Source organism: Biomphalaria glabrata, chromosome 8 (genome assembly GCF_947242115.1).
Source record: "Biomphalaria glabrata chromosome 8, xgBioGlab47.1, whole genome shotgun sequence".
NCBI classification, from domain to species: Eukaryota; Metazoa; Mollusca; class Gastropoda; family Planorbidae; genus Biomphalaria; species Biomphalaria glabrata.
Window position 1 is genome coordinate 44,794,587 of NC_074718.1, and position 22,886 is coordinate 44,817,472.

The window sequence follows — 22,886 nt, forward strand, 5'->3', positions numbered from 1 at the left end:
GAGTTGATATGTTGTGGTGAAACAAGAGCGATGGAGTTGATATGTTGTGGTGAAAGAAGAGTGATGGAGTTGATGTGTTGTGGTGAAACAAGAGTGATGGAGTTGATGTGTTGTGTTGAAACAAGAGCGATTGAGTTGATGTGTTTTGGTGAAACAAGAGTGATGGAGTTGATTTGTTGTGGGGAAACAAGAGTGATGGAGTTGATGTGTTGTGTTGAAACAAGAGCGATTGAGTTGATGTGGTTTGGTGAAACAAGAGTGATGGAGTTGATGTGTTGTGGTGAAACAAGAGCGATGGAGTTGATATGTTGTGGTGAAACAAGAGTGATGGAGCTTGTGCTTTGTTGTGAAAGTGAAAGTAAGTTTTACTATTTATTAAATCAGTAAATAAAAGAATATAATTGCTGTCTAAATAAATGAATACTTCTTCAATGTAGGCCTACTTATATAAATGTCTTTATAAATAGGTCTCTATAGATCTTCAATCAGGGGCGGACTCTGGGCATTCGGGCAAATGCCCATTGGGTCGGAATCCCCTTGGCCGGTAGGGCCAGTGAAAAGGCCGCACGGATACCACTAAGACTAAAAGGAGTACTCAGAGAGTCTTAATTTACTGACTCTGCATTGCATTAGGGCTACTTATCTAACGTATTTTTCGAAATAATGAAATAGCCTACATCCAAATAGGCTTAGATTGCTTTTTATAGACTTCTTCCCTTATAGTATAAGGACCTACACACTAAGCGATTAACAAGCAACATAAGGCCCATATTTCTTATAAAGTTCATGTTGGTGTGAATATATTTGGATTAATCCATAAGTTGATCCTAAGTTAAGAGCCTACTCATCCCCCTGGCAATGCCAGTATAGAGAGACGTTATAATTAACCTAACAATAGTCACCTATTATTAGTTGTACTATGAGGCATATCTGCTACATGTCGCCTTCTGAATCTTAGAATATGTAGTTATAAACTATACCGAAGATGTAGTTCTATATCGGAGGCACGGTTGCTTCCAAACCAATCGTCCCGGGTTCAAATCCTGGCGAAGACTGGGATTTTTAATTTTGGGATCTATAGGGCGCCTCTGAGTCCAACCATCTCTAATGTTTATCTCACATTAATTGGGGACAAGTAAATGCGATTGGTCATTGTGCAGGCCACATGACACCCTTGTTAACAGTGGGCTGCATTAACATTACCTTTACATCCTTTGCCTACAGATCGCAAGGACTGAAAGGAGGAATAAGCTCTATATTGTCACCCCCGTTAAGCTCAAATCACATTAGGATAGTCTTGTTTACTTAACTTATCTATAGGCCTATTTTAGGCCTATTACTATCTTTAAAATGTTTAAAGATATCTTGTTGAATTATAATGTCATCGACCCTTTTTAACTAGCCACTTCAAGAAAAAAAAAGCTTAGGTAGGCCAATATCTACCGGTGTCAACATTCAAAAGGCTACATTATCTTTAACACAAGGCAATACAAGACAAAATACTTAAACGTAAAATAATCTGAATATCTAGCTCTAGTTCTGCGTAAATTATCTTCGAATCCATGTACACACTGATAAATAGGTTAGGTATTAAAGTTCAACAAGGTCGGATGTTTGCGTGAAAAAATATCAGCTGTTGACGACTTGAATGTAAAGCTCGCAGTTTATTGTGTGATGGATATTTTAACACTATTTTTTAGTAATGTCTTGAATGCTGTTATCTGACTTATTAAGGTAACATTTGAAGTATTTCTTTGTTGATATTATTTTTCTGAATTGCTCTTTTAAATTTAGGGCTTTGTTTCTTTATAGCTTAATATCAATGACAACAGAAAGCTTATAGATTATAGGTTATGAATGCGAAATAGATAACCGCACCGCTTTTGTTCTTTTAAACAAAGTATACAGATCCAGTCTATCTAGTTTATCTTTAAAGTCTAATAATAATAATCAGGCTTGTCTTCGAGTCCGAAAATTAATGAAGAATGCAGTAGCCTATTTCCCGTGGATACTCAGCCCCAGCTGTGACCTACATATCTGCCACATCCATGCCAAGCATAACCATTGTCCACCTGTGTTCGATTAAGATTTTCTTTTCGTCGTCTGCGTCTGTCCTCGGCAGTGGATTTTCTTTTGGTCTCAAATGTGTATCCCGCGGCCTTTGTGAGTGACCTCCAGCTGTCTCGTTCTGAGGCCGCATGCAACCAGGTGCTCTCTTCTATGTCAGCGAATGGCAAGTTAGCGCTTTTAAAGTCTATTCAACCCTTAAAAGATGACTGATTGCTCTTATCTTATTATTACATTACTTCACAAGAGAAGATAATTATGTCTTACGTGTATTTCTGTGTCAATCTAGTCTTGCATGTTAATCTGTGGCAAAAAAAATCTGACAAGTCGTTGGTTTTCCTGGCTGATTCAGGCAACCCATTCCATGCTCTAATAGCACTGACCAAGAAGGAGCTCTTGTACACGTTTGTCCCTAGCTTATAGCCTGGTCGTGTGGTATCCGCAGCACTGTCGTATCGGTGGTCCCGGATTCAAACCCTGCTCGCTGCCATCCCCCGTCGTCATTCGGTACGTTTGAGCTGAGATGTAATAATCTTCAATTATGAAGAAAAAGCCAAAAAACAAGAGAAAAAAAACTGAAAGCGTCCAGATTGTGAAAGCTAAAATGTTTTTGAACAAATGGTTGCAAGGGAGGTTTTGGTGCCAGCACAACGACTGGAAGCTTTGGATTTCTCATGCTAAAATCAGGGCTGGGTGGACGCCATAAAATTCCGAACTACAAAAGCCCTGAACTTGATGCCTTTGATTCCAAAGCGCTTTATAGCACTCGACCAGCAAGCTCGCCATACATATTGAGAGTCGTCTTTATTGACTTCTAAATATATACCTGCGCCTGTGTCTCTTTGTGGGTTTTTTTTTTAAACTCGAAATGTTGAGACTATTTTTGGCATCGTACAACTGAGGTTTATTTATTTCAGTTCAAAGTTGAATCATGGGTAAAGCAGTGCGACTCCTTCTACTACTGCTATTAGGCACACTATCATCTGTCCTTGCGAATAGGTCAAAGTTCAAAGGTGCTGTTTACGGCCATGCAGTTCTCTTACCAAAGGACAGCCTCAAAGTCATCTCGCGAGCCGAAGCGTTGGACAACATGAATAAAAATCTGGACGTCTATCGTGAGCAGGTCACCAAGGCCAAATCCCAAGTAAGACCTTCACGAGCTTTTGTTTTTGTGTGAGATCTTTATCTAATGGACCTCATTCACCAATCGTAAACAAACAACATTTAGTCACGTGATCTTATTGATATAACAACGATACAAAAAAAAAACTGTCACGTGACAACCATCATGAATCCCGAAATTAAAAATCCTATTTGGATTTGGCTGCCTGGTCGTGCGGTTTGCACGCTGGACTGTCGTTCAGATTCATCGAAGGTTCCGGGTTCAAACCCTGTCCGCTCCCATCCCCCGTCGTCCTGCGGGAGGTTTGGACTAGGAAGTAATTATCTTCAACTCTGAAGGAACATCCGAAACATGTAAAACATTTAACGAATTAAACATGAGATCGTAAATTATATAGAAGAGATAGAGCACCACGTGGCTAAATGTTGTTTGTTTACGATTGGTGAATGAGGTCCATTGTCCATTCCTAAAGCTATGTTGAGCTGAGGGTCTGTTAGTAGGCCTGTGGCTTAGAAATATGAAAAGTCGAATCTCAACGTGTCGAGAGAAAAAAAATGAAAATGGCGTCATTATATATCAATGAGGGGTTCGGTGGCTGAGTGGTTAAGCGCTTGGTTTGCAAACCTGGGGTGGTGGGTTTGAATCTCGTTGAAAAATAGGATTTTTAATTTCGGGATTTTTAAGGGCGCCTATGAGTCTACCCAACTCTAATGAGTACCTGACTTATGATTGGGAGAGTAAAGGGGGTTGGTCGTTGTGCTGGTCACATGACACCCTGCTCGTTAACCGTTGACTAAAGAAACAAATGACCTTTAAATCATCTGCCCTATGGATTGCAAGGTCTGAAAGGGAAACTTTTCATTTTACTTTTTTATATGAATACGATATGGTGGACGAGTCGAGAGTTTTAGAGTTTTAGGCCTATTATTCAAGATTTAAATTTAAGGTGCAATGTCTGGAAGTTCTACTTTAAATTTATTGAGGGATAGTAAAGGCATAGTCAGAAAACGCAAAACTTAACTCTTTCTCTCCGTAATTATTTACCACATTCTGGTGGAATCAACGTTGGTATCGTCAGTTAGGAGAGAAAGAGTTAAACTATCTGACCATAATAATAATTATAGCTTTTATATAGCGCTACTTTCATGCTTATAGCATGCTCAGAGCGCTTTTGGTCCAATCTCATTTGTGGACCAGTGGGGGGAGGGGGTATCTAGGAGTTGGTTTTTCGTGCTGCCTTTGGGCCTTAGGTAGCCAAGCCAAGCCAAGTTCAAGCGCACTTGGCCTCTCGACCACGCTTCACCATATCACCAGGTCCCCATGACCCTGATAGAGAAATCTACTGGAAGGCAATATTATTGAAGGAGATTCTAGTCAACGCGAAAGACAGAGGAATAGAGAAAGTTGACAAATCATGTGTGGTGCCCCAATGGTCCAACAGAATATTAGGAGGGTGAAGATGACTGGCGGTTGGTTTATCATTGTGCTAGTCTAATGACACCCTTATTAACCGTTTGCCATAGAAATAGATAATGTGGAATTGTACATCTCAAGAGACTCCTTCCCTTCTGATGAGGCCAAAGAGGCAAATCGTTGATACACAGGTTAATTAACAATCTGTAACTGGCCTTTAGCGAAGTCATTATTTTAATTGTAAATAATGTTCATCTATCTGCGGACCCCGCAGTATGAGAACCACTGGTGTATGATATAGTTAAAAAAAACTATCTAAAGAAGATTGGGAATTTTCACAGTAATTTTCACAACTAGCCTACAACCTGAGGCGGCCTTAGCAGTGAGCGTGGCCCCGGGCGAGTGTCATATGCTGGGCCCTGAGCCGTAAAAGTAGAGTATATATACCGTACCACATCACGCTTAAAGTCTCGTCCGCCCTAACGCTTATTTTTGTTACAAGCATAGTACCCTACTTAGGTACTGTACTTTTGGCCGTTTGGCTACATTACCTACTGTATTGTAATTGTTCTGCATGAAAAAATTTTGCCTTTAAGGTAGGCTAAGTGAACGTAGGCTAACTAATGATTCAGAAACCATTGCGTGAAGGGAATTCAACAAAGTAGAAACAAATAATTTCATCCAAACCCGCTGGAGTCGGAAAGTAACTTTTAATTACAAAGAAGAACGAGAACACTGTGTGTAGTCGCTGAATGAACTCTTCATGATGTCTGTTGTATTTATGTGTATGTTTCTGTTGTGTTGTCTTTATATGAGAAACGAGTCCTTGTAATCACAACAAATTTCCGTAAGGATCAATAAAGCAGTCTTAGTCTTAGTCTTAGTTGCAATAAAACTTTTACCAAGTTTAACAAATTCTAGTTTATACGAAATGCTCTGGTTTTCGAAGCAGACGGTGACAGGGAATCCCCAATCGCGCCCCCCCCCCCCAGAAGCGGAGCCTGGGGCGGTTGCCCCACTTGCCACCCCCTAAGGCCGCTACTGCCTACAATTATCTGACTAGAAATAAACAAAGGTGGCGAGGGCGCCGAATCATAAAGGCTTCAATACGTACATAGGGCTAAATTGAAACAACAGTGGTTTATGGTTGATTCAGTTAGCAATGATAGGGCCTAACTTATTACGTATTTTTCTTGGATATAATTTAATTTTTAAATGTATCTTTATATTGATATACATGACTTTCACAAATTATTATTTTTTTTCAATGCTTTGTCCTAGGGTGCTGAAATCATTGTATTTCCAGAGGATGGACTCTACGGATTTAAATTCACTCGTCAATCGATTTATCCTTATCTTGAATACATCCCTGACCCCAGAACTGAACTCTGGTCGCCTTGCGATGAGCCGGGTCGCTACAACGACACTGAGGTTCAGAGGTCGCTAAGCTGCTTGGCAAAGACAAACTCATTATACCTGGTAGCCAATATGGGTGACAAGCAGCCGTGTGACGCCGCAACTGACCGCACATGTCCTCCGGATGGGAGGTATCAATACAACACCAATGTTGTGTACGGCCCTGACGGCACGCTCCTGGCCAGATATCATAAGTATAACCTGTTCTACGAGCTCCAATTCAACGCTCCGGAGCTGGAGCTGTCTTACTTCGACACCCCATTCGGTCGCTTCGGGCTGATGATATGCTTTGATGTCCTCTTCCACGATCCTGGATTACCTCTGATCTTGAGTCTGAATATATCCAATATTATTTTCACGTCTGCTTGGATGGATGCTCTCCCTTTGTTGTCGGCGCTAGGCTACCACTCTTCGTTTGCTCGCGGCTTGGGCGTAAATATGCTGGGCGCCAACATCCACATTCCTGATTACCGGTTTCATGGCAGTGGCATATACGGACCAGATGGGACCATCATTTCTTTTTACGGCTCCACAAATGCATCTAAACCTAAACTATTGGTGGCAGACGTAAACGTGTTAGACGTCACCCAACCCAACAAAATTGTGTCCTCAATCGTTCAACTAAATTGGAAACAAGCTAGAATGAAGGAAGCAGACATGAAGCGCGTGACAAAAGACACCACCAAGAATTCGAAAAAGACGTTTGAATCTCTTTTGTTCTATGACATGTTTACGTTTGCAGCTTTAGACAAGCCGTCTGGACATATCAAAGTCAACCAGAAACACGTTCATTGTGAGTTACGGTACTCTATCCCAGAAGAGCTCTTTGGGCGTGAGCTGTATGCCTTTGGTGCATTTGACGGGCTACACACGTATGAAGGCCAGTACTACTTTCAAATCTGCGCCTTGGTCAAATGTGCCGACGCCCGCAATAGATCCACGTGCGGGTCAGTGACCTTTGATGCAATCACTCCCTTCGTTCGGTTATCTATATCAGGAGAGATGCAGACCCCTTTCGTGTATCCACAAATAATTTTGTCTAACGGTATCGGGGAACTCAGTTTGGCAGAACCAGATTCGTGGACATTTACCGGCAAATCGTTAAAAACTGTTCAAGAGTTTTATAAGCCCGTTTTGTCAGCAGCACTGTTCGGAAGAGACTATTTGCGAGACACAGATGGACAAGACAAGGGGAATAACCTGTACAAATCGCAAGAAGACGCAACAGACAAAGATAAAAGTGAAATATACTTAGGCCTCGTCTCGGGACAGAATATTTTTATTTTCCTTCTTGGATTTGTCTGTCTTTTGTTGCTTGTGAACATGGCTATATTTTAAATAGATGATGACTTATTGATCCAATAAAATCTCCTTTGATATATTTTTCTTTCTTTCTTTCCTTTTTTTTTAAATCATCATTTCTTAAGTTTGAAAAAAACTAACAGATTTAATCTAAAACAAGGTCACAAAGAAAGTTTGTGTGGAAACGCAAACTCAAAATCGGGTCCTGAAGTGGTCCACCCAGGCATACTAATTAGATTTTTTCTCTTTAAAAAATAAGTAAAAAACAAATTGTGTGTGTGTAAATGTAGCTGTTAGTATGACAAAATTTACTTAACTTTGCAATACATTTATAAAAAAAAATTTTGACAAGAAATCTAAAATCATTTGCATAAATGTGTTGAAAATATGGTAAGCACTGTTCTCCCCTACTAAAGAGCCTCCAGTGTTCTTTACTGATAATAGTGAATAGTTGTAAAAGTGGTGTATTTTTATGAAAAAAACTGCTTGCATAAGTGATTTTAAAGATTAGATTTTTCGCCTTCAGGAAAGAAAAAAGTAGTCGTTGCATCAGAACTTTGAATGGACTAAAATATTATGATGTCGGATTTTCACTATCTTTTCTAGTTTACGAGATCTAAACGGGACGGGCGGACGGATGGACAGACATTCCACACAAAACTAATAGCGTCTTTCGTGGAAAAGACTGTGTAAAAAACAAAAACAAAATATGTATCCTTCCAGTGATTCTCAAAATGATTTTTATTAGATTTAGTAGGCCTAACATCTAGATTCAGTATCATCTAGATTCAGTTTATCATCTAGATTCAGTGACATCTATCAGTAGCGGCCTTCTGGGGTGGTAAGTGGGGCATGATTTGTACATTCTAAGCGGCTATCAATACTTAACAGTTCACTTTGACATTTAAAAAAAGTAGCCGGAAGCAACCAATCAAAATCGTTTTAACAGTCATACAGTAGGCCAACTGTTATGTCATATTACAGTATAAAAAGAATTGGTACGTTTACAGTAAATATAGGCTACGATTACTTTTGTCCTCCATTTAAAAAAAAGGGGACGAGGGTGTATGAGAAGGATTCCTTGTTTGTTAGGCCTACTGTTACCTAGCTCCTTTAATTTATTAGGCCTACACGATTTTGTAACCATAACCTAGAGATTAGAGACAGTGTTACTGCAGCGATTGGACCCCATGATGACCTGCTAACTATCGTAAAATAAACGCAAGCTAAAAATCTATAGTCATATTACAAGATCTTCGGGGATCGCAAAGACCTTCCTTCAGGGAACAGTACCAGGAAAAAGAAGAAAGCGAAGGGAGGACAACATAAAAGAATGGACGGGTCTCCCATTAAAGAGGTCCTAACTAAGGCAAAAGACAGAGAGGAACCATGGTCCATCGGAATAAGGGATAGGTAAAAGGTAAAGGTATAAAAAAAAAAAGTTACACAGACAGTTTGTGTGGAAACACAAACTCAAAATCAGCCCCCGAAGTGGTCCGCCCATGAAAGTAAAAAGGCAGGTATCAATATTTTTAGACAGAACATCAGAATTAAATTCTATCAAAGACAACTGACAGAAAAGAAAGGAGAAAGGAGGTTGTCAGATATTGTGTGGTGCCCCAGCGGTCCAGCAGCCCAAAGGATAGGTGAAAGTGAATGTGAAGTTAAATGTGAATCTGGCCTAACTAATGTCTTATAATAAATAAATAATTGATCTAATTGTTTTGTAGAGGGTCAATCTTTTATTCAAATCCTCAAAAAAAAAAAAAGAAAGAAAAAAACGTTTCCTTAAGAAATAATCACTATTGCCAGTGTACCCTGAGATTCACGTAATACAATGCAAAACTACTTATTAATTGTTGTTTGAAATTATGTCCAACTTATATGCATACTAAACATATTTTTTTCACCAAAAAAAAACAACAGTAAACATTATTTTTTTTTTGGTAAATGTAGTAGTTAGTAGGACAGGACTTACATAACGTAGTAATACAAATGTAAAAAAAACTTTTTTTTTTTTGGACAAAAAGTCTAAAACAGATTACATAAATGTGTTAAAATATGGCAAATGGCTATCTCCCCTACTAAAGAGCCTCCTGTGTTTGTTACTATTAATAGTGAATAGTTGCAAAAGTGGTGTATTTTTATGAAAAATCTGCTTGCACAAGTGATTTAAAAAATTAGATTTTTCGCTTTTAGAATAGAAAAAAGTAGCCGTTGCATCAGATCTTTGAATGGACTAAAATATTATGATGTCGGATTTTCACTATCTTTTCTAGTTTACGAGATCTTAACGGGACAGACGCACAGATATTTCACACAAAACTAATCCCTTTCGGGGGCCGCTAAAAAAAAAAAGGCTATAATAATCACTGACCTATAGATTTAGATTCTAGACTTAGACCTATAAATAAATTTAGCAGATATAACATACATATAGGTCTGTGATTTCGACCCTTATCTAAATAAACCAGTACCGGTAAGTTTAAAATTAGATGTCTCGAAGGGAAAGTAAACAGATCTAGTCTATGTCTATAAAACTTTTAATAAAAGACTATAACTATAGATTCAGTATATATAGATATATATCTAGATCTAGATTCTAGATATACATACCTAGATTTACTCAATATTGAGTCACGAGTGAGTGTTTCCTGTTAGTGTTTTGTATCTGTTTCAAACTTTCATTCATTCCTCAGACGCCTCAGTCGCCCAAAATGATTGAAAATGGGCCAAAAAATTGACAAAATCAAATCTTCAACAATGTCAAAATAAAAAAAAAAACTCATATCAAATCAATAATTATGAAACAGAAATCTGAGAAGGCTCGGAAATGGCTGAGGCCTCAATTCCCAAGAGTCAAGTCAATACTGAGTAGAGATAGAGTATTATATGAGTATAGTAATAAGTATAGAGTATAGAATACTATAGCCATAGGTCACAATAGGTGTCAGTATAGACTTTTATATATATAGTTTTAAGTATAATTATAATAGACTAATACTTAGCTCTAGAGTCAATAATTTCAATAATACAATTGCCTCAATCATCATCAATTGTCAATCTTACTTCTTATCTTATCTTATATGATACAGACGTTACTTCAAAAAAGAAGATGATTACGTCCTACGCGTCATGCATTTAGTCATGCATATTAACCAATGACTTAAATTCTGCCAAGTCACTGGTTTTCCTGGCTAGCTCAGGCAACCCATTCCATGCTCTAATAGCACTAGGGAAGAAGGAGTGTTTGTACAAATTTGTCTTAGCATACGGGACGAGGAATGTGCCTTTATCTTTGTGTCTTTCAGAGTATTTTATTAAATTTTGTTTTTGTATTTGAAGATTATGGTTCAGTGTTTTATGTATGATTGCTACTTTAATGATTCAATGATTCAATCATCCATTATCATTATGATTTATTTTTGATTATGAATAATTATGATAGATCTATCAGATAATTCATGATATGATTCATCATGAAAATCATCAAATAATGATCGAATGATCATGAATCATGATTCATTTTGATCTTTGTGCATCATTCATGCCATTCAATTCATTGTCATAGATTTAGACTTAGAATAATCTAGCTAAGGCTGCTAAGGCTAAGCCTAATCTGTAATCACTGACTGCCAGTAATTAGAGTCTCTTGATTCTTGATCTATTTATAAATCTGAAGGACCATCCAAAAACACATAAAACAAACAAACCAAAACATATTAATAATTCTTTTTTTCTTTCTGTTTTTTTTACTTTCAGTTATTCATAGCTTTATATCTGCTGCTTTGTAGATTGATCAAGAATAATTGAAATCAGTTAAATATATTTCTGAAATACTTCCAATGGCTCAGAAAAATGTAAAAAAAACTAAAAAGAAAAAGAATCTCTATAATTTTGATGATTCTGACGAAGAGCAAATTTTAACCAGTACAGAGACATCCCAAGACAAACGATTGTCCAAGAATATTACATTGCAAGGAGCACAAAGCCTTCAGTTTAAATGTTCTCCTAGTGAAAATGTTCTTCAAGACAAAGGAAACAAATCTAATCAAAATTTTTGTCACCAAAATGTCAACAGAAGTGTGAACCAAGAACATCTCTTTGGTTTGGATAATTTCAGCAGGGGACTAAAATTAAACTGTGTTGAGAAATCACAAGAAAATCTTTTGTTGAACCATGACTCTTACACTGTTTCAACAGACGTATCAAAGGAATTAAAATGCATTCAGAATGAGAGTGAAAGAAAACACAATTTTAATCTAGATTCCTGTCCTGAAAATTATAAATATAATTCACATTCAATTGGTAGTCAGAGTCAACATTTACAATCTAGCAAACAAACAGATGAACTGTCTTATATTTTATCCCAATATACCAAAGAATCAAAGAGAATCAGTAAATCTCATAGTGAGACTGAGACTGATAAAGAAAATATACATCAACATAAAAATAAGGATAATGAAATTGATCATCTAAGTCAATTACTTTCAGAAGCAGAATTGGGACAGACAAAGAAAAGTGAAGTCAGTAGTTCCTTTACAGAAGAGGATTACGTTGAGGTGGCAGATGTCTCTATACAGACTTCTCACAACAAAAGTAATAGTTTTGTCAACAAATCAGTTTTAGAAAATACACCAGACCACATTAAAGATGAGGATAAAATTGCTTTTAGACATCATGTTCTTTCCAGTGACCAAAATGGTGATAAGGATAATGAAATTGATCATTTAAGTCGATTACTTTCAGAAGCAGAATTGGGACAGTCAAAGAAATGTGAAATCAATATTTCCTTTACAGAAGATGATTATGTTGAGGTCGCTGATGTCTCTACACAAACCTCACAAAACAAAAGTAAAAGTTTTGTCAACAAATCTGTTTTAGAGAATACACCAGACCACATTAAAGATGAGGATAGAATTGCTTTAATACAAGATGCCAGTCAGTTACAGTCTAACATCCTACGAGAGAATCTGTCAGTTGACAGTCACTTTGAGGAAGAAAGTAAAGTACTTGCCTATGATAGTGATGACTCAACTACTTCTGTTAAAGACTCTAAATCAACATGTTTGTTGGTTGTTGATGAAAGTTGCAATGAAGGTAAAAAAAGAAATATTACTTTTAGAAAAATACTGTCATCTATTTAATCACATAATTAGTTAGGGTTAGAGTAGTGTTTTCAACATTGCTTCAATGGCTAGTGCAAATCATTTGGCTTTAAATGCATGACACATAAAAAAAAATGTCAAAACCCAGTTAACAATGATCTAGTATTAGTCCTTATGGTACATGCATTGTTTACAAGTTTATTTGTTGTTTTTTTTTTTTTTAAACTTTTTTTTTTACATTTTGGACCTAGTAATATTTGGGGAAAATGGGGGGACTGTTGTTCAGTCTTATCGATGGTCCTGGATTCAAACCCTGCCCACTCCCATCCTCTGTCATCCAGCAGGAGGTTTGAACTAGGAAGTAAATTACCTTGTAATGTTATTATTGCCAGAAGTGGTAATGAATATAAAGTGGATATAAAATGCTTTCAATGGGATGCATCTCAAATAGCTTCTGACAACCAGTCCCACTCCTGGTTTTTATGTGTGGTTCTCACTAACATGAGAAAGGGCAAAGACAATTAACTGGTGCCTGAACCATTAAGCTTCAGGCAGGAAAGGCTCGTTAGCCTTGGCTGGTTTTCCACCTAAGAGAAGGTAAACTCTGAATTCTAACCTCTAACCAAATGTGGGAAAGGTGTCAAGAGTCATCCTTGTGGAAAATTCAGGAGCCTGCGACTCTTAGGCAGTTAGCAGCACACATTGTTGCACCCTGACAAAGCCTGCTGTTCTTTCCGAACTGGGGGAAACTCCAGTGTGGGTGGCATTGTTCCGATCATAGTTTATGCCCAGGCATTCATCTCATTTCTATGATCCATAGTCATTTCACGGCTAAAGGAGGCCACATATAATTTGAGATATTTATTTATAAATATAAAATTGAAAAATATCATTTAATTAGTCTACTTTTCACAATAGTATAGTACTCTAGATGTACACTTTGCTAACATGGACAGAAAATACACATTCTTGATGTTAAATCAGTGCTGCTGTCTACAAAATTGCTTGTAAACAATCAATTCTTTTTTCCAGCCATAAACTTTAAAAAATGCTATAAATAAATAATACAATGTGCCTTAGAAATGTCAGTTGTTTTTTTTTTTATTATAAGTAACACATCTTTTGCCCCAAATTCTTTACGTCCATTTTTTGATCAAATAATAATAGAAAACAAAAAAATTTTTAGGACTAAATAAATAAAGAAATGAATATGTGGAATTTAGCATCAGACCATTCATTGCATTTACTGTTTTTGAAGTCAATGTTGAAAGAAAATTATTTTTTATGCTAAAAAACAACAAAAAAAATAAATATTATATGTAAAAGAACTCCTTTTTTAAAATACTTGATAATTCTAAAAAAATACAATTCATATACAGATGATGAGACAAACATTCCTCATGATGTAGTAGTGAACCCTGGAAAAGAAAGGGAATCGATAACCAGTGAAGAAAATGATGATTTAAAAAATATTTCAAGAAATATGGGGGCAGTGTCATTCAGCCGGTAAGATTTACATTCACCATTCTCTATGACACACTGATGTGTATGCAGTAAATTAAATGTAACTAATTTGATTCTGAATACTCTGACAGTTATAGACAAGACAGTTCATCAAGTGATGATGACTTTGAAAGATGTAAGTTGTTGTTTTTTTTTTGTTTTTTTTTATGGTGTTTGTTAATTAAAACAAGTATGAATCTGGTTGTATTTATAGTTGATGAATAGACATGACATGTAACATAAAATTACAACAGTAGGGTTCATACCTAGTGCTGCTATTATATGTGGCATGTATTGTTTATTCTTTGTTTGTGTCAGTACTAAAAGCTTCAAACTCCATTTATATTTAAAATACTAGTAGCTATTCTATTTAGAACTAAGTCTATTTGTGCCATTGCATCATTACTAATGAGAAAAGTTTTTTTTTCACCCAGTCTTGAACAGAGTCAAGAGGCCAGAGCAGAGGAAAACTAACACACCAGCCCTCAGCAAGTAATTTACTTTTATTCTTCTATTCTTCTATTGAAATCTAATAGATAGTGTAACAGAGGTAGATTTTAAAAATCCTAGCCCAAACCTCCCTCAGGATGATGTGGGATGGCTGCCTGGTCATGTATGCAATCTGGATTGTCGTTCTGTGGTCTTGATGGTCCTGGGTTCTTCTTCCAGTCAGCTTTTTTCTGCTGAGCTGTAAGCTCTTTTCCTGGGTTTGAACCTTCTCTGCTGCCATCCCTCATAGTCCTGCGGAGGTTTGGGCTAGGATTTAATTATCTTCAAATCTTTAGGAGCATCCAAATATGTAAAAAAAAATGTACACTTTCAACCTATTTTTTCTTAACTATCAAACTGTTGATTTTAGTTAATTTGATATATATTCATCTATTTTAATTCTTATTAAGGAGCAGACTTAATTTTTAAGTCTTAAGATGAACAGAAAGCATTTAAGTAAAGTGAAAGTCAACATGAAAATAATTTGATCTTTATTAGTATTATTCACATAGACATATTTTACTGCCATGCTAAACAGTTTTTATTGAGAAAAGTATAGTTTGAAAAGTCAAACCAGAATTCAAAGATAAATAAAATACTCATAGCAACTGAGGGACAGAGAAAATTGAAAGTGGAAGTGTGGATAAGCTCCTAACTTTTATCTTATCTTATCTTATATAATACAGACGTTGCTTCAAAAAAGAAGATACGTCCTACGCGTCATGCATGTTAACAAATGACTTAAATTCTGCCAAGTCACTGGTTTTCCTGGCTAGCTCAGGCAACCCATTCCATGCTCTAATAGCATTAGGGAAGAAGGAGCATTTGTACAAATTTGTCCTAGCATATGGAACAAGGAATGTGCCTTTATCTTTGTGTCTTTCTGAGTATTTTATTAAATTTTGTTTTTCTATTTGAAGATTATGGTTCAGTGTTTTATGTATAATTGCTACTTTACTTTTAAGTTTTCTATCCTGAAGGCTTGTAAATAGTACTCGAGTTGATGATTTGATGTTGTTAACTGTAACTTTAACTGGGGATGTTGGATTAGGAAATCTAGAACCCATGCTAGTACGTAAAGGCTGATATCTTAATTACTCAGTTTGTTGATCATTAGATATGGCTGTAGGGTGGAGAAATCTGTGAATAACACTTGTGCATACGATTTTTGTGCATCAAGATGCTTATAGAAAAAAGCTGGTCCAACAGTAATAGAATTCCATTCTCAGTTCTCCTGGATGCTTTGTAGGCAAACAAGGCTGTAATTCACTTTTGTTACCGATACAAGTTTTTTAATCACATGTTTCTTAAAACATTTTATGACTACAGATGTTTGTGATGGAAACCATTGAATGTATCTATTTTTGATTTCTTGGGTGTTGCTATGATTTCTGAAGTTTAACAGATTTCTGAAGTTTAACAGATTTCTGAAGTTTAACAGATTTCTGAAAATTAAGTTTGTAGCAGGTAGTTAAAGATATGGGAGAAGATATTTGTTCTGCACAGACCAACTTTCCACTTATTTTATCCCCAAACTCTTTATTATTTTCAGGCCAAGAAAATTGCTTGAGGATTTTATTGTTCATGATTCAGATGTCGACGCAAACTCGGATGTTAGTGACTCAGCAGAAGACAGTGATGAAATGTTTTATGTCAAGGTTAATCACAGTTTAGACAGAAAAGAAAACAATTATAGGTTAGTATTATTTTCTTTCTCTACTTACAAAAAACACAGTGTCTACAAACACATTGTATAAAATAATTTAAACTAACACAGTGTCTACAAACAATGTATAAAAATCTCTTGAAGATTATATTATTAATGATTCAGATGTTGACACAATACCTACAAGCACAGTGTCTACAAATCAGTAATTTCCTGGTGGTAGCTGCACTTTAGCAGCTTCTCAGAAGGATGTTATGAAATCAAATTACAATATCAAAGTAAATATTTCAACTTGACACATCAGATATGAAATCAGTAAATCAGATTAAGTCCATCTAGTTACAGTAATTTGGTATGAGTGAAGTACACCCTCTTCTCACCTCACCCTTATATTTTGTTTTACCCATGGCATGAATGATCAGTATTCAATTAATATTGAAGGAATCTCAAGTTTGCAATTGTTTATGAATGATTGATGACTGGGTAATGATAACAAGATTTTGTCCTAAAAACATTTTGGGCGGTGATTAGTACAATACTGATGTTGAAGAAATTTTATTTATAGCACCAGTATTTGAATTTGGTGTTTTTCTAATCAATGAAAAAAATAGGTTAGTTTAGGAAAGATTTCAACAAAAGTTGTCTCTATCTTTTTTTTGGTTTATATCTTAATCAGGTTATATTGTAAAATAAATATCGATTTTTATTACTTATAATTTTTAGTTCATCTGTAGAGATAAATTCAGTTGTTGTTTTTTTTTCATGTCAGTAAGAGAGTATAAAATGTATTTTATTATGTTGACTTTTTTCTTACAAACTCCTGACAGGACTTAATGTAATGATTAATTGCTACATTTTTCCCAATAATTCAATTCTAGAATTGTTTCATTAATTTAATGGTAAAGATTTCTTTTTAAAATAAGATTCATGCAAGGCTATCATACTAAGTTTAACCCTTTGGGGTCAATGATCTTTCTTTGAAATATTCTCTATATACTTTTGTAAACTTATTTATTACAGATACAAGTATGAATTTGACTCTTTGTCAGATAGTAACTCAAGTTCAGATCTTAACGAAAGGGCTGAAAGAGAATGTGCTACAAATGTACCCCTGAAGAAAAACATTGCAACAGACCCTTTGAAACATACAGTTCCCGATATCTCTAAGACAAGTAAAATCCTGATCATTTTTACCTTAATCAGTACAAGTAATCTCTTATAAATATCTTTCAATTTCCACTTGTTCATTCATTTATTTTAGATGTTGATATAAGAAAATAGATACTGGTATGTTTCTTTCTGACCTTTACAATTCTTGATTCTTTGAAATATATATTAATTGTGGGAAGCGTGGTCGAGAGGCCAAGTGCGCTTGAACTTGGCTTGACTTGGCTACCTAGAAGGGGGGCTCGAGGTTCGACACCCGACTCGGGCAGAGTTGTGTTTACTGAGCGCCTAAAGGCAGCCCCCACACCCACCACCCCCCACCGGTCCACAAATGAGATTGGAGCAAAAGCGCTCTGAGCATGCTATAAGCATGAAAGTAGCGCTATATAAAAGCTATAATAATAATAATAATTAATAAATTGTCAATAAAACTAAAAACATTCACATGACTGTATCTGTACTAACTGTTCTATTTAAGTTTTTGTCTGAGTCACTGTCTTATTTAATGGAAATCTTTATTCACTCTGTTGTCTTGTCCTATAGACTTTGTTTTGCTCATGTTAAAATTTATTTTCAGCTGAAGATCGTTTCCTTGTTCCAACTTCTGCACCCAAAACTGAAAAGGTTAAAAGACCTAAAGAAAGAAGATTAATAAATTCCTCTTCAAAACATGATCATCATTCACAGTCCCAAGATTCAACATGTAAACATTTATTCTATACTTATGTAAATTTACCTTCACCTATCCCTTAGTCTGTTGGACCCTTGGTGCACCACAAAAGATTTGTCAACTGTCTTACTCCATTCCTCTCTGTCCTTTGCCTTGGATAGAACCTCCATTCTTTTATGTTGTCTTCCCATCACTTTCTCTATCTGCCTCTTCTTCTTTTTCTTGGTACCATACCCTGAAGGAAGGTCTTAGCAATACCTTGTAATATGGCATTGAGTTTTAGTTTCTGTTTGTTTTTTTTAACAATAGTTAGCAGGTCATCATGGGGTCTAATCACTCTATAACCTTGTCTCTAGTCTCTTTGAATGTGATACCTATTTATTAATGTTACCAATTAATCTCTTTGGCAAGTTTCTCTTAAATTTTAACTCAGTCAACATACCCGCTACATAAATTTGATGGCCAGAGTTCTACATTGGCATTGGGGTATGTGGTTCAGGCTTGCAGAAGTTGTATGTCTTCCAATTTTGTAGAAAAAAAAGCTTGGCTAATCACTTAAGAAATAATGAGTAAAACCTACAGCCACTAATTAAATCCATTTTAAAATTCAACATAAAAAATAAGTTTAAAAGTTATAACCATATTATACCAAACCTTATCATATTAATTCAGTTTCTTTTTGTTTGATATAAATTTAAAAAAAAATGTTTCTTGGCCTAAACTTATTTATTAAAATTGCTAGAACTATGAAATCACCCTGTTTGATTTAAAGTTCAACTAGAGTTTTAGTTTTCTAAAAATTAATTGGTATTTTTGTAAAGCTATATTTGCTTTATACAAATGTATAAAATAAAAAAAGAGAAATAAACAAACTCGAAATTTTTGCAGGTAAATCTAGGCTAGAAGTTGATGAGAACACACATTTCTTACATTCCCTCTCGACAGAATATCCAGAGTTTCAAAGACATCCAACAGCATCCAGGTTAACATATGTTTTGTTTTTAGCAGGCCTACATATATTATAGAGGAATATTTTTTTTATTATCAAATTGTGGAGGTACTATATATTGCTTAATTAGTAAAATCTTATGCTTCAACATATAATTTAGAGTACCGGTACCTTTTTTTCTGACAGCTAAAAATATTTTAACATATTGAACTATTATTTAAATCTGATCCATCCTGCACCTCATTTGTGTACTTGTATATTATAGGTTTTGTAAACAATTCAAGGAAACCAAAGTAGAACTAGCTGAATACCTTCATGATATTTTTAATCAAGTCATCTTTGAAACTAAGGTAACGTCTTGATCTGAAGACCTAGTTTCTGTTTCTTATGCTAGATTTATTTGTAAATCAGGTATTTTTGTACATTTCTATGTTTTCTGCTACTGTTAGTAGTTGTGATAATGTGCTCCCTCTCTTTGTGGACAATGTTTTTTATTCTTTGGATACCCCGAATCTACACAACTCTAATGGGTACCTGAAATTTGGGGAAATAAAAGATGGTTGTTGTGATGGCCACAAAACACCTTTGTTTGCCATCGGCCATAGAAACATGATTTTTACATCATCTGCCCTATAGAGAGCAAGGTCTCAAAAGGGTTATTTATTTTTTTTTACTTATATTCTGTTCAGCTGCCGAAAGATTTAAAGATAGAATGGAATCCAAGATACACTAAAACAGCTGGTACATTCTCCTACAGAGGCAATTCGACTCATTATACAACTAAAATAACCCTCTCTGTCAAAATTTGTGACTCTCCAGGTATGGGTGTTTCATTCTTTAAATGCTTTTAATTTGTTACATAATTAGATTGCATTAGGCAATTACAGAGGCAATTCGACTCATTATACAACTAAAATAACCCTCTCTGTCAAAATTTGTGACTCTCCAGGTATGGGTGTTTCATTCTTTAAATGCTTTTAATTTTTTACATAATTAGATTGCATTAGGCAATTACAGAGGCAATTCGACTCATTATACAACTAAAATAACCCTCTCTGTCAAAATTTGTGACTCTCCAGGTATGGGTGTTTCATTCTTTAAATGCTTTTAATTTGTTACATAATTAGATTGCATTAGGCAATTACAGAGGCAATTCGACTCATTATACAACTAAAATAACCCTCTCTGTCAAAATTTGTGACTCTCCAGGTATGGGTGTTTCATTCTTTAACGCTTTGTAATTTGTTACATAATTAGATTTGCATTAGGTGGTAAAGTAATTACAACTACAATCAACTTTTTAACCACTGATATTGGTCAGTACTGCAGAGATAATTATAGAATTTTGAAAATAACTTTTTTAATTCACTAATTTAAAAAAAAATAATTTTTTTTTTGAATTTGAGCTATTGGTTTAGGGTTGTATGAGATGTTAACCTGCTCCCTTACATATTTCTAACTATCAATTATGTATATGATACTTGTGATATCCATGCCACTTTAAACTATGCCTGAAATGAATTTTTTTTTTATTTCCTGTGTGTTGACATGAAGTTTTGTGGTATTTTGTATTCAGAGCGTGTCAGAGATACACTAGCCCATGAGTTATGTCATGCAGCAGTCAAACTTATTAATGGTGCTAATGAAGGCCATGGAGTGCTCTGGAAGTCATGGTAATTCATTAGCTCTTATTTTATAACAGTAAAAGCTTACATAAAACTTAGTACCACATTTTACATTTACTAATTGTTAATGCTGTCACAAAAACAAGAAGCTCAACTATGTCCCAGCAAACTTCATCAAAGATCTCTTGATTCAGGATTGCTTATCACTGCTGATCTACCAAGCAACGGATCTAGTCAAAGCTGTGATGGGCATACTGTTTCCACATGATGACTGACTCCCACATGCAAAAAAAAACACTCTTTTTGGTACAAGATGGCCAGGCAAAAAAAAAACCCACTCTTTTTGGTACAAGATGGCCAGGCAAAAAAAAACACATTCTTTTTGATACAAGATGGCCAGGCAAAAAAAAAATCCACTCTTTTTGGCACAAGATGGCCAGGCAAAAAAAACCACTCTTTTTGGCACAAGATGGCCAGGCAAAAAAAAACTCTTTTTGGCATAAGATGGCCAGGCAAAAAAAAAACACCACTCTTTTTGGTACAAGATGGCCAGGCAAAAAAAAAACCCACTCTTTTTGGTACAAGATGGCCAGGCAAAAAAAAAAAAAAACACTCTTTTTGGTACAAGATGGCCAGGCAAAAAAACAACAACACTCTTTTTGGTACAAGATGGCCAGGCAAAAAAAAAAAAAATTCAAGTAAACTTAGAGGCTGAAGCTAAAAACATGTGTTTCTGTAACCTAGAGGCACAAAACTGAGACTTGACATGACAGGAAACAACAAGCCTCATATTTTAACACTTTCCTTGCCCGGAATTCACACTAATTTTATGCGCATATTATTGTTTCATATGCAGGTGCACATAACTGCTGTGATTGTCCAGCAATTTCTTTGACCTTTTTAGTAGTAATTGATGAACCAGTATCGAAATAACTTTAAAATTCTCAATTGTTTTTAACTTTACAACTTACATCTGTACCTCTGCTACTCTCACAGGGCTAAACGCTTCAACAGGAAATATCCATTCATGCCTGTTATCGTCCGCTGTCACGATTACACTATTAAAACCAAGTACACCTACCAATGCACCAAGTGCAAATATAGGTATTTTAAATTTCTTGATTTATAGGCCGTGTCCAGATTTAGTTCACAAAATTAATTTTTTTTTTTTTTCAAAAAGTAATTTTTATAATTGAACGATAATTTATTTTTGTTTTTAAGGATATATAGACACTCCAAGTCTTTGGATACTGAGGCAAAGGTGTGTGGCCATTGCAGAGGTAAGTTTGAAGTATTCCTGACTAAAGATTTGGACAGTTCCAGCGGCAGTACGCCTACACCTAGAACCCCAAGGACTCCCAACAAATTTGCCTTGTTCGTTAAAGAATGCTATTCAGCTAAAAAGAAAGAGACTGGAATGAGGCATGGTGACATTATGAGAGTACTGAGCAAAGAATTTGCGGAAAAAAACTCACTCAACGATTGATAGCTAACTGAATTTATATTTCTTATTACTGTTTGTTGCATTTTTAATTAGACATTAGCAATGTGATTATTATTATTTGATTTCAGCATTATTGATTTTTAATTAGTGTTAAACAGTAGGCATTGAATTTTTTTAACCATTTACTATCCAGAGTTAGTTTATTTTTGCTGTTCAAATATTGAATACCGGTATTAATAATTGACTTAAATTGGAAGGGGTGGGGGGTCACAGTCTACTCAATTTTTTGGGGGGAAACAACACTCCTTTACAGTGACCTTGACCCTCCTTTTGCACTTCAAAAGTCAAACTTGAGCGAAAGATTTACTGTTGATTTCATTGTTTATTTTGTGTTGATCTTGTTCATGTACTATGTTTATTATATATTTATATGTAGAATGAAATTATAAGACGCACAGTAAACTGTACAATGGCAATGTCTTTATTCCGAAGATTAAGAATGAGTGCAGTGTTTCATGACAATGCAAACACTGTTGCTACTTCGTATTTGTCCATATAAACTCATGTAACTGTTATTCTACCTACAAATAGGGTGTTATATGTGAAGCTTTTGGGTGGATTTCAAAGATATATAAAATCCTTTATTGCTTGATCATAATAATTGTTAAGAAAGTCACAGATATAGCCCCTTTTTGTATGTACTTAAAAAAAGAAGGCTGTTATTTGTGACAATAATTAAGTACAAATAAAACCTGTTGCACAATATCCATTAAAGTTTGTTGTTGTTTGTTTGCTATAGATTTTGATCTAATGTAAAATTTTACATTGTAACAATCTTTAGTTTTTTTAATTTCTTTAAAAAGGAAAGCACAACAATTATTTGAAGAATAAAAAAAATCAATTCTTTTACTTATTAATGAACAACAAACTACTAGATCTAGAAG

General features: G+C 35.3%; 2 protein-coding genes across 2 annotated transcripts; both read left to right on the top strand.

Annotated features, from left to right (window-relative positions):
• The first annotated feature begins 1,483 nt into the window (after nt 1–1,483).
• On the top strand, nt 1,484–7,402 carry LOC106058822 (pantetheinase-like). Its single transcript, XM_013216321.2, has 3 exons — nt 1,484–1,734; nt 2,985–3,211; nt 5,885–7,402. Exons 2-3 carry the CDS (start codon nt 2,999–3,001, stop codon nt 7,355–7,357), a joined length of 1,686 nt encoding a protein of 561 aa, XP_013071775.2. The 5' UTR covers nt 1,484–1,734; nt 2,985–2,998; the 3' UTR covers nt 7,358–7,402.
• A 2,417-nt stretch (nt 7,403–9,819) lies between these two features.
• Nucleotides 9,820–22,605, top strand: LOC106058820 (germ cell nuclear acidic protein-like). The gene is made up of 14 exons (XM_056038307.1): nt 9,820–9,964; nt 11,084–12,421; nt 13,809–13,935; nt 14,025–14,068; nt 14,367–14,424; nt 15,974–16,117; nt 17,108–17,259; nt 17,832–17,957; nt 18,813–18,906; nt 19,139–19,223; nt 19,563–19,692; nt 20,450–20,546; nt 21,495–21,602; nt 21,720–22,605. The coding sequence occupies exons 2-14, from the start codon at nt 11,167–11,169 to the stop codon at nt 21,982–21,984; spliced, it is 2,685 nt and encodes an 894-aa protein (XP_055894282.1). The 5' UTR covers nt 9,820–9,964; nt 11,084–11,166; the 3' UTR covers nt 21,985–22,605.
• Nucleotides 22,606–22,886: the final 281 nt, after the last annotated feature.